General features: G+C 47.9%; 1 protein-coding gene across 1 annotated transcript in view; it reads left to right on the top strand.

Moving 5' to 3' along the window:
* The first annotated feature begins 2827 nt into the window (after positions 1 to 2827).
* Positions 2828 to 12459, top strand: part of LOC139319743 (tubulin alpha-1 chain-like) — a 16038-nt gene continuing 6406 nt past the window's right edge. The window contains exon 1 of the mRNA XM_070947735.1: positions 2828 to 2846. Within this exon, the coding sequence (XP_070803836.1) occupies positions 2844 to 2846 (3 nt within the window). The 5' untranslated portion in view covers positions 2828 to 2843. The remainder of the gene's footprint in view (positions 2847 to 12459) is intronic.

Raw genomic sequence — 12459 nt, forward strand, 5'->3', positions numbered from 1 at the left:
CGTTTCATGACCCAACCAGGGAACAGCATCAGTGTTAGAAGGGAGTGGGGGGGAGGAAGAGGAAGAGGAGAAGAAGGAGAAGGAGAAGGAGGAGGAGAAGAAAGTGGGGTCCTTGGTGATCTCTGAGCTTGGTTCTTTTTTTTTCTGACATTTCATGACCCAACCAGGGAACATTATCAGTGTTACAAGGGAGTGAGGAAGAGGAGAAGGAGGAGGAGGAGGAGAAGGAGAAGGAGAAGGAGAAGGAGAAGGAGAAGGAGAAGGAGAAGGATGTGGGGTCCTTGGTGATCTCTGAGCTTGGTTGTTTTCTTTCAGACGTTTCATGACCCAACCAGGGAACAGCATCAGTGTTAGAAGGGAGTGGGGAGGAGGAGGAGGAGGAGGAGGAGGAGGAGGAGGAGGAGGAGGGGGGGAGGAGGAGGAGGAGGAGGAGGAGGAGGAGGAGGAGGAGGAGGAGGAGGAGGAGGAGGAGGAGGAGAAGGAGAAGGAGAAGAATGTGGGGTCCTTGGTGATCTCTGAGCTTGGTTGTTTTCTTGTAGATGTTTATACAAGCCACAAGCGACAAAACACAATCATAAAGTACAATCATCATAAATCATAGGATACCAAATAAGCAATCAACGTAAATCCTAATAGGATATTAAATAAAAGCAAGCAACACAAATCACGAGACACAAGCCACAAAGCGATAGTCCCAAGGAGCTAAAGGACAGAGGTAATAAGAAAGATGAGAAGGATAGTAATAATAATAATAATAATAATAATAATAATAATAATAATAATAATAATAATAATAATACAGCCCTACTAAGTGGTTTGACATCCCAGGGCATAAGACGAGGGTTGGGAGATTTAGTTGTTTAGGAGAGGGATGGCAGGGGGACGCAACCTGTCCTTGTGTTGAGTTGTTATGGTGTGCAATGCCCTATATAGCGTCGTCTTGAGGGGAAATGTTGAAACAATTTATGTCCGGGATGCGAGGGGTCTGCAGATATTAATTCCAGATCGGAAGGGCTCTGCAAACGTGGTGATTGGAGGATTTTCCTCAAAGCCCTTTGAAGTTTTGATATACCATCCATGGTCCTTAGATGTATCTACAAGGTGGAGGGGGGGGGGGAAGCTTTCCTCAGGACCATCTCTGCAGGAGCCACTAGAATCAAAGCTGTTCATCCTGGGCAATTTGAAAGCCTATGAACTTCAACTCCCAGAATTCCCCCAGCCAGCCATATATGGCTGGCTGGGGGAATTCTGGGAGTTGAAGTCCACGGGTTTTCGAAACTAGCTTTCCAATTTGTTGAATTTCTGCTTAGCCCAACTTCGTGCCAGGTTGCTCCAACCAGGAAACCCACCAGCCTCCAATCCTAAGGATAGGATAGGATAGAGATAGAGATAGAATATTAGAATGGAGTGGAATAGAGTAGAGTAGAGTAGAGTAGAGTAGAGTAGAGTAGAGTAGAGTAGAGTAGAGTAGAGTAGAGTAGAGTAGGAATAGGAATAGGAATAGGAATAGGAATAGGAATAGGAATAGGAATAGGAATAGGAATAAGGAATGGAATGGAATGGAATGGAATAGAACAGAAAAGAATAGAGAATGGAATGGAATGGAATGGAATAGAATAGAATAGAGAATGGAATGGAAATAATTCAGCCAATTGTTTAGCATATCTTCTTCCAGGGATGAAATCCAGCAGGTTCTGACAGGTTCTGGAGAACCGGTAGCGGAAATTTTGAGTAGTTCGGAGAACCAGCAAATACCACCTCTGGCTGGCCCCCGAGTGGGGTGGGAATGGGGATTTTGCAATATCCTTCCCCCAGGAGTGGGGCGGGAATGGAGATGTTGCAGTATCCTTCCCCTGCCACGCCCACCAAGCCACACCACGCCCACCAAGCCACGCCCACAGAACCAGTAGTAAAAAAAAATTGGATTCCACCACTGAATGGAATAGAATAGAATAGAATAGAATAGAATAGAATAGAATAGAATAGAATAAGAAACAGAATAGAATAAGAAACAGAATAGAATAGAATAGAATAGAATAGAATAGAATAGAATAGAATAGAATAGAATAGAATAGAATAGAATAGAATAGAATAGAATTTTTATTGGCCAAGTGTGCTTGGGCACACAAGGAATTTGTCTTCGGTGCATAAGCTCTCAGTGTACATAAAAGAAAAGACACGTTCATCAAGAATCATAAGGTACAACACTTAAATGATAGTCAGAGGATACTAAATAAGCAATCAAAGTCATACTGGGAAACTAAATAAAGCAATATAAATCGTAACGATACGAGCAACAAGGTTATAATCATAAGGAGAAAAGGAGATAGGTAACAGGAAGGATGAGAAGAAGAAAAAGAATAGTGATACAGTCTTAGTATCACTTAGTATCGCTTAGTATCTGACAGTATTGTGGGAATTAGTTATTTAGCAGAGTGATGGCATGCGGGCAAAAACTGTCCTTGTGTCTAGTTGTCTTGGTGTGCAATGCCCTATATAACGTCGTTCTGAGGGTAGGAGTTGAAACAATTTATGTCCAGGATGTGAGTGGTCTGTAGATATTTTGATGATGGTAGCTCGGAGGAATTCCCAGTGTGTGTGTCTGTGTGATTTCTCACCCAATTGGCGGGTGGAATAAACAACGAGCGTGAAATCTGACCACGTCCCTACCCCAAGTTCCTCTCCCCCCCCCAACCTAACCCGCCCCTTTCCTTGAAAGTGTGCCTGTTGCTTTAAATGAGCCCAAGACTTCATTTTTCAGGTGGAGTCTGCTCTTGCTTGGGTTATAAATTTGCAGGGAGGGAAGCCAGCAGCTGCTTCGCTGGAATCCCGATACAGGCATCATGGTAAGCCCCACAGTCTGGGTTGTGGGGTGGTTTGTGGGGCAGGCTAAAATCAGGGGTAAGGGGCTGCCACTGCCCCGAAGGGAGAAGGAAGCATCCCCCTCGTAAACTTTTTATAAAGTTTATTTCTTGGGGGGAAGCAGGTACGGCCGAAGATTTTCCTTTAGATGATCTGCTCCTTATAAGGCGAAAAAGTAACCTCCAGGGAAAAAAAAGGGGGGGGGATATTATGTTTGGGGAAGGGGTCTCTCCCTTTTTGGCAGCCGCCCCTTATCCTTTCCCAGTGCAGCTGAGTTTCTTGCAAAGTTTTAGGAGTCTGGCTTGGGACACTTTTTTCCCCACCCAGTGGGTATCTTCAGAGGCTAAGGGGGAAAAAAATGTGACCGTACAGTAAATTCCATACTTATTTATATATTTTTTTTGGTCTCTTTCTCAGTATTATTTTACTCTGTCGCTACGAACAGGGTGAACTAACATTACTGTACTTTAGCATACACAGAGAGAGAGAGAGAGAAAATTTCCCCTTCTCCGTCTCTGGATAAGAGGAAACTGCCATATTGCCTTTGTTTGCTGTAATCCCAAAGGTTTGATAAACTGAAGACCAAAACAAAAAAAAATGTCTTTGCTTTTTTTGTATTTTTTTGCAAACTCTTTTTGATCGGAGGAAAGAGTCCCAAAGCTGGGAAACTTTTAAAAGCTAAATTAGAAACTGCTAGGGACAAAAGCTCCAGACAGACTGTACTGATTGCATTGCCTATTAGTCAACTTTTTGGGGTGGGTGGGACTGCAAAAAAGTATTTTCCCCCCCCTTCGGATGTTGGCAGATCACTTTGCTTTGAATCCAAGAAACTGCTGTCAGTTTACTCTTTGAGCTGGCCCGAGAAAGTTGGCGCAGTTTAAGCTAGATTGGAGTGTGGACTCTTCCTAGCTTCCCAAGCCAAACTAAGTTTAATTGGATATGTCTAGTTTAATGATAAGAAGGACCGGGGGTGACATCATAGCAGTCTTCCAGTATTTGAGGGGCTGCCCCAAAGAAGAGGGGGGTCAAATTATTCTCCAAACTACCAGAAGGCAGGACAAGAAATAATGGTTGGAAACTGATCAAAGAGAGAAGCAACCTGGAATTAAGAAGAAATTTCCTGACAGTGAGAACAATTAACCAGTGGAACTCCTTGCCACCAGAAGTTGGGGGTGCTCCATCACTGGAGGCTTTTAAGAAGAGATTGGATAGCTATTCATTTAGGAGCTTGGACTAGAAGACCTCCAAGGTCCCTTCCACTCTGTTCTTTTATTCTATTATTCTCTAGTTCAAACCTTGGGAAAAGAAATAGTAACTGATGAAGGAGAGAAACAATCTAGAATTAAGGAGGAACTTCCTGACCGTGAGAACAATTCACCAGTGGAACTCCTTGCCACCAGAAGTTGTACCGTTAGCGGGAAGTTTTGAGGGGGTGGGGAGGGGGGGCAGACGTTTAAATGGAGAAAGGAGCCCCGTCCTCTTTTAGCAAATTTAAGGTATCTGTCATATTGAGCCGAGATCTAGTTTTTGAGGTTTCGGAAGGCATGCGCGAATGAGGCAGCCGCCGGGAGCTGCCATTCCAGAGGGGCATCCGAGCTTTGCCCCGTGGAAGACAAAATCATACAAATAGCAGCAGTTGTTTGGTGCAGGACAGCTGGTGCCTCTTGGCACACTTGTCGAGCGAGCGTGCGAGGGAGCACACATGGCCGCAGGGCGACTCCGGCAAAATTGGCCAAGAAGGTCTACCCTAGATGGCCAGGCCAGGAGACAAAGCAAAATATAAATAAAATAAAAATAGAGGCCTGCATGCTTCTTTGGGAACTGTGGTTTTCAGCTGTGGGCAGAGGACGGCGCTAAGCGTGAAACCGAGGTTCTCTCTGTGGCCCTCTGGATGAATTCGGTCGTAGAGTGAAGATTTCATATATATATATATATATTTTCATATATATATATATATAAATTTCATATATATAAATTTCATATATATATATATATATATATATATATATATATATATATATATATAAGCTTTCATATATATATATATTTGTTTATGTAAGTTTTCACGGGTATGTATGTGTGTATATTTAATATTTCGGGTTTCTTCCCGTGTAATTGTGGATATATCCCTAAAAGGATATAATATAATATAATATATCTAAAAGGATATAATATATCCCCCTTTTAGGGATATATCCACAATTACACGGGAAGAAACCCAAAATATTAAATACACACACACACACATATATATATATATATATTCCCACATGGCTCAAGCTAGAGTCCTCGCCTTACGACCACAACTGAGCCCAACGTGTCTTGTTGCGAAGGGAGAGCCTTGTTAAGTGAGTTTCGCCACCGTTTCGCCACTTTTCTTGCCGCCGTTGTTAAGTGAAATCGATGCCGTTGTTAAGTTAGCAACATGGCCGTTAAGGGAATCCGGCTTCCCCCGTTGACTTTGCTCGTCAGAAGGTCACCAAAAGAGGACCACATGATCCCAGGACCGCTACGACCGTCATAAATACGAGTCACACTTGGCAAGGGTCTGAGTTTTGATCACGTCACTGTGGGGGATGCCGCAGTGGCCATTAAGTGCGAAAAACGTTTCTCGGTCGCTTTTTTCCAAGGCGGTGGAAACTTTGAACGGTCACTAAATGAATTGTCGTAAGTGGAGGGCTACCTGCAGTCCTTTTACAGCAGGACTGAGACCAGAAGAATTTCCTTGATAAGCGAAGTTGGTTGTTAAGTGAGTCTGATTTTTTTTTTGGTGACATTTTTAGCCACGATGGTTAAGCGACTCACTGCAGTGACGTGAATCACTCTGGTTGTTAAGTGAATCGCATGGTCATTAAGCGAAGCCGGCTTCCCCCGTTGACTTTGGTTGTCGGAAGGCAGCTAGAAAGTTTGCAAAAACGGGGATCACATGACTACGAAGAGGTTGCATGGGGAGGTACAGATGGTCCTCGGCTTACAACAGTTCATTTAGTAACCGTTCAAAGTTACGGCGGCACTGAAAAAAGGGATTTCTGACCGTTTTTCACACTTACGACCATTGCAGCATCCCCATAAATCATGTAATTGATGCATGATTCAGATGCTTGACAACCGTTTCATATTTATGACGGTCGCAGTGTCCCGGGATCATGTGATCAAAAATCAAACGCTGAGCAACGGACTCGTATTTATGACGGTGGCAGCATCCCATGATCCCCTTTTGCGACCGTCTGACGAGCAAAGTCAACGGGGTAGCCAGATCCAATTAACGACCGTGTCACTAACTTAACAAGTTTCGGGATCCCCTCAACCAGTGTGGCAAGAAAAGTCGTAAAATGGGGCAAAACTCACTTAGCAACAATTTGGGCTCAACTGTGGTCGTAAGTCGAGGACCACCTGTATAACTAGGTAAGAGATGCCTTTGAGTCACATGCAGTTGGAGTCTCTGTGATTGGTGCTTTTCTCAAGCTTGGCAACATAAAGATGGATGGACTTCAACTCGATCCTAGCTGGGGAATTCTGGGAGTTGAAGTCCTCATGTCTTAAAACTTAGCAAGTATGGCTGGCTGGAGAATTCTGGGAGTTGAAGTCCTCATGTCCTAAAGTTACGTAGTTTGGCTGGCTGGGGAATTCTGGGAGTTGAAGTCCTCATGTCTTAAAACTTAGCAAGTTTGGCTGGCTGGAGAATTCTGGGAGTTGAAGTCCTCATGTCTTAAAGTTACGAAGTTTAGCTGGCTGGGGAATTCTGGGAGTTGAAGTCCTCATGTCTTAAAACTTAGCAAGTTTGGCTGGCTGGGGAATTCTGGGAGTTGAAGTCCTCATGTCTTAAAGTTACGAAGTTTAGCTGGCTGGGGAATTCTGGGAGTCAGTCCTCATGTCTTAAAGTTACGAAGTTTGGCTGGCTGGGGAATTCTGGGAGTTGAAGTCCTCATGTCTTAAATTTACGAAGCTTGGCTGGCTGGGGAATTCTGGGAGTTGAAGTCCTCATGTCTTAAAGTTACAAAGTTTGGCTGGCGGGAGAATTCTGGGAGTTGCAGTCCTCATGTCTTAAAGTTACAAAGTTTGGCTGGCTGGAGAATTCTGGGAGTTGAAGTCCTCATGTCTTAAAACTTAGCAAGTTTGGCTGGCTGGGGAATTCTGGGAGTTGAAGTCCTCATGTCTTAAAACTTAGCAAGTTTGGCTGGCTGGGGAATTCTGGGAGTTGAAGTCCTCATGTCTTAAAGTTACGAAGTTTGGCTGGCTGGGGAATTCTGGGAGTTGAAGTCCTCATGTCTTAAAGTTACAAAGTTTGGCTGGCGGGAGAATTCTGGGCGTTGAAGTCCTCATGTTCTAAAACCTATCAAGTTTGGCTGGCTGGAGAATTCTGGGAGTTGAAGTCCTCATGTCTTAAAGTTAGCAAGTTTGGCTGACTGGGGAATTCTGGGAGTTGAAGTCCTCATGTCTTAAAGTTATGAAGCTTGGCTGGCTGAGGAATTCTGGGAATTGAAGTCCACGAGTCTTAAAATGGCCACCTTTGGAGACCCCTGGCCTTTGAAATTATCTTGCGCTCTGAGCTCTGTTTTCTTGGTCTAACTTCCTTTAAGAGTGGTTTATTAAGCAGAAAAACCAGATATTTCTCTATATCCATCAGCCTGCGCTCATGGCAAATTGATACAGATAGTCCTCAACTTATGACACTGATGTACAGACAGGTAGTTTCAACCTACAGCCATTCGTTTACTGACCGTTCGAAGTTACAGCGGTACTGCAAAAAAATGACTCATGACCATTTTTCACACTTATCAACCATTGTCGCATCCATATAGTCACGTAATTTACATTCAGGCCATTGACTCATATTTATGACGGTTGCAAGTTCCCGGGGTCACGTGAAATGTTGGGCTCCATCTTGGTCGTAAGTCGAGGACTTCCCGTGCTCATGTGATTCACTGACGGAATGCAGCGAGAGCTTGTAAAATCAGCTGCGACCCACTTAATAACCAAGTTGTTTAGCGACAGAAGTCGAGGATTTTACCTGCTGAGCGTTGTTCTTTGAAATCCAAAGAACCTCTTCCCCATTATGGCCAGTTTTCTTCAACACACACACCAAAAAAAGTAATAATTATTGCTAGAAAACCTGGGATTTAAAAGTTGAGGAGTCAGCTTGGAACTCCGCGGGGTAAAACATTCTTTTCAAATCTATTCTGGCAAACTCTCAAACGGGACGAAATAATTCACAGATGTTCTGCTGCGCGCAAACCCACACCCATGTCTCCCCCCCCCCCCACACCCCTTTTCCAGGGTAAGGCAGTATTATGCAAATTGCAGAAAAAAACAAATTACGAAGCGAAAAACGTTGGCGGTAGAGAAGCTGAAAGGAAAAGGATCAGCAGCCAAGTGTCGTTTGCGTCGAGGCTGTGGAGTTTTCTAGATTTGCAAAACCATCTTTTTTTTTTTTTTAAATCTACTCCGTTTTATATTTTTAATATTTCTTATTTTAACTACTCGTTTTGAAGATTCGGACCGATTTGAAAGCGGGTTTAAAAATGACAGCTTACGTAACGAGAATGACGTTGCGCAGTGATGGCTAACCTTTTTGCCATCGCGTGCCAAAACTGGAGGGAGTGCGGGGGGGGGGTCGTGTGCGTGCGTGCCCACACTCATAATTCTATGTGCCCTGCCCCCCGTGCGTGTGACCCCCCCATGCTCCCCCCACTTTTGGCACATGATGGCACGGTGGGCACGGTAGGCCCGTTTTTTCGCCCTCCTCAGGCTCCAGAGGCTTTCTATGAGCCTGGGGAGGGTTTAAAACAGCCTTCCCTACCCCCCAGGGGCCATCCAGAGGCCAGAAACAGCCCGTTTCCCGACTTCCGGTGGGCCCGGAAGGCCCGTTTTTTCGCCCTCCCCAGGCTCCAGAGGCTTTCTAGGAGCCTGGGGAGGGCGAAAACTGCTTCCTCACTCCCCCACAGGCCCTCTGGAGGCCAGAAATGGCCTGTTTCCTGACTTCCGGTGGGCCCGGAAGGCCCGTTTTTTCGCCCTCCCCAGGTTCCAGAGGCTTTCTAGGAGCCTGGGGAGGACGAAAACTGCTTCCCCACTCCCCCAGAGGCCCTCTGGAGGCCAGAAACAGCCCGTTCCCGATTTCCAGTGAGCCGGAAGGCCCGTTTTTCGCCCTCCTCAGGCTCCAGGGGCTTTCTAGGAGCCTGGGGAGGGTGAAAACTGCTTCCCCACTCCCCCACAGGCTCTCTGGAGGCCAGAAACAGCCCGTTTCCCAACTTCCAGTGAGCCGGAACGCCCGTTTTTTGCCCTCCTCAGGCTCCAGAGCATTTCTAGGAGCCTGGGGAGGGCGAAAACTGCTTCCCCCACTCCCCCACAGGCCCTCTGGAGGCCAGAAACAGCCCGTTTCCCGATTTCCAGTGAGCCGGAACACCCGTTTTTTCGCCCTCCTCAGGCTCCAGAGGCTTTCTAGGAGTCTGGGGAGGACGAAAACTGCTTCCCCACTCCCCCACAGGCTCTCTGGAGGCCAGAAACAGCCCGTTTCCTGATTTCCAGTGAGCCGGAACGCCCGTTTTTTCGCCCTCCCCAGGCTCCAGAGGCTTTCTAGGAGCCTGGGGAGGGCGAAAACTGCTTCCCCACTCCCCTAGAGGCCCTCTGGAGGCCAGAAACAGCCCGTTTCCCGACTTCCAGTGGGCCCGGAAGGCCCGTTTTTTCGCCCTCCCCAGGTTCCAGAGACTTTCTAGGAGTCTGGGGAGGGCGAAAACTGCTTCCCCACTCCCCCACAGGCCCTCTGGAGGCCAGAAACAGCCCGTTTCCCCGACTTCCGGTGGGCCCGGAAGGCCCGTTTTTTCGCCCTCCTCAGGCTCCAGAGGCTTTCTAGGAGCCTGGGGAGGGCGAAAACTGCTTCCCCACTCGCCCAGAGGCCCTCTGGAGGCCAGAAACAGCCCGTTTCCCGACTTCCAGTGGGCCCGGAAGGCCCGTTTTTTCGCCCTCCTCAGGCTCCAGAGGCTTTCTAGGAGCCTGGGGAGGGCGAAAAACTGCTTCCCCACTCCCCCACAGGCCCTCTGGAGGCCAGAAACAGCCTGTTTTCCGACTTCCAGTGGGCCCGGAAGGCCCGTTTTTTCGCCCTCCCCCAGGCTCCAGAGGCTTTCTAGGAGCCTGGGGAGGACGAAAACTGCTTCCCCACTCCCCTAGAGGCCCTCTGGAGGCCAGAAACAGCCCGTTTCCCCGACTTCCAGTGGGCCCGGAAGGCCCGTTTTTTCGCCCTCCCCAGGTTCCAGAGACTTTCTAGGAGTCTGGGGAGGGCGAAAACTGCTTCCCCACTCCCCCACAGGCCCTCTGGAGGCCAGAAACAGCCCGTTTCCCCGACTTCCGGTGGGCCCGGAAGGCCCGTTTTTTCGCCCTCCTCAGGCTCCAGAGGCTTTCTAGGAGCCTGGGGAGGGCGAAAAACTGCTTCCCCACTCGCCCAGAGGCCCTCTGGAGGCCAGAAACAGCCCGTTTCCCCGACTTCCAGTGAGCCGGAAGGCCCGTTTTTTCACCCTCCCCAGGTTCCAGAGACTTTCTAGGAGTCTGGGGAGGGCGAAAACTGCTTCCCCACTCCCCCACAGGCCCTCTGGAGGCCAGAAACAGCCCGTTTCCCCGACTTCCGGTGGGCCCGGAAGGCCCGTTTTTCACCCTCCCCAAGTTCCAGAGACTTTCTAGGAGTCTGGGGAGGGCGAAAACTGCTTCCCCCACTCCCGCACAGGCCCTCTGGAGGCCAGAAACAGCCCGTTTCCCCGATTTCCAGTGAGCCGGAAGACCCGTTTTTTCGCCTTCCTCAGGCTCCAGAGACTTTCTAGGAGCCTGGGGAGGGCAAAAAACTGCTTCCCCACTCCCGCACAGGCCCTCTGGAGGCCAGAAACAGCCCGTTTCCCCGACTTCCGGTGGGCCCGGAAGGCCCGTTTTTCACCCTCCCCAGGTTCCAGAGACTTTCTAGGAGCCTGGGGAGGGCGAAAACTGCTTCCCCACTCCCCCAGAGGCCCTCTGGAGGCCAGAAACAGCCCGTTTCCCCGACTTCCAGTGAGCCGGAAGGCCCGTTTTTTCGCCCTCCTCAGGCTCCAGAGGCTTTCTAGGAGCCTGGGGAGGGTTAAAACAGCCTTCCCTACCCCCCAGGGGCCCTCCAGAGGCAAGAAACAGCCTGTTTCCCAACTTCCGGTGGGCCCAGAAGACCTGAAAATCAGGTGGCCAGCGTGTGCATATGCCCGCTGGAGCTGAGCTTGCGTGCTCACCGATATGGCTCCGCCTGCCACCTGTGGCACGTGTGACATAGGTTTGCCATCACGCACGTAGGGGAAAAGATTTTATGGTGCACGTATACAAAAAATCGGGTGATGTCTTTGTAAGTAAAAGGGATCTACAGATAGTCCTTGATTTACAACGGTTCGTTTAGTGACCATTTCAAAGTTACAACGGCACTGCAAAAAAAGGGACTTGGGACCGTTTTTCGCTGTTACGACCTTTCCAGGCATCGTCATCAAAATCCGGACAACTGGTTCATACTTATGACCGTTGCTGTGTCCCAAGGTCACGTGATTTCCCCCACCCCCCTTTTGTGACCGTCTGACAAGCCCAATCAATGGGGAAGCCAGATTTGCCTAACAACCGGCTTACTAACTTATCAGCTGCAGTGATTCGCTTAACGACCGTGGCAAGGAAGTTCATAAAATGGGGCAAAATTCACTGAACAAACATCTCACTTAACGACAGAAACGTTGGGGCTCCGTTGCAGTCGTAAGTCGAGGACTGCCTGGACAAATAACAAACCGGGATAATTTTCTTCCATTGGATGCAGATCGTCCTCGAATTACGACCTCAAATGAGCCCAACCTTTCTGTTGCTAAACGAAACCGTTCTTCAATCAGTTTTGCCCCATTTTATGACCTTTATTGCCACCGTTGCTAAGTGAATCACGGCACTTATTAAGTTAGTAGCCTGATTGTTAAGTAAATCTGGCTTCTCCCTTGACTTTGTCTGTCAGAAGGTCGTAAAAGGGGAATCACGTGACCACGGGAATGCTGCAATGGTCATAAGTGTGAAAAATGGTCATAAGTCACTTTGTTCAGTGCCGTCGTAACTCTGAATGTTCAGTAAGTAAACTGTTGTAAGTCGAGGATGGCCTGTATTATTTCATTTAACTACCACAGCTTTGTTTAACGTCCGCCACATTCGCTTTATCTGTGTGACCTTTGCTTAACAATGGCCCTCCAAAAATGTAAAATCACGTCAGTTTTCTGGGTGCTTCGACTTACAACGGTCATGCCCTACGACAGAAATTCCAGTACGGTCGCGAGTCAAGGACTACCTCTACACTAAACTAGGTCTCCCCAATCTACACGAGGTAAAAAAATCAAAATCATCATCTTCTTCTTTTAATGACCCCATAATCCCTTGCATCAGGGTGGAGTCTGGGCAACTGAATGGAGCTGAGTGTTTTACTGGCCGGATGCCTTTCCTGTCACCAGTGCGGAGTTTTGTTCGGCAGATCTATTCTCATTGTGCCTAGAGAGAGAAATATCTGCCCTCTACCTAGGATCGAACTCGCAGCCTCCGGATTGTGAGGCCAGAGCTCCACCTCTAGGCTACCGCACC

This window comes from Pituophis catenifer, unplaced genomic scaffold (genome assembly GCF_029215685.1).
Source record: "Pituophis catenifer annectens isolate HBS135680 unplaced genomic scaffold, rPitCat1.0.hap2 SCAF_7, whole genome shotgun sequence".
Lineage (NCBI taxonomy): Eukaryota > Metazoa > Chordata > Lepidosauria > Squamata > Colubridae > Pituophis > Pituophis catenifer.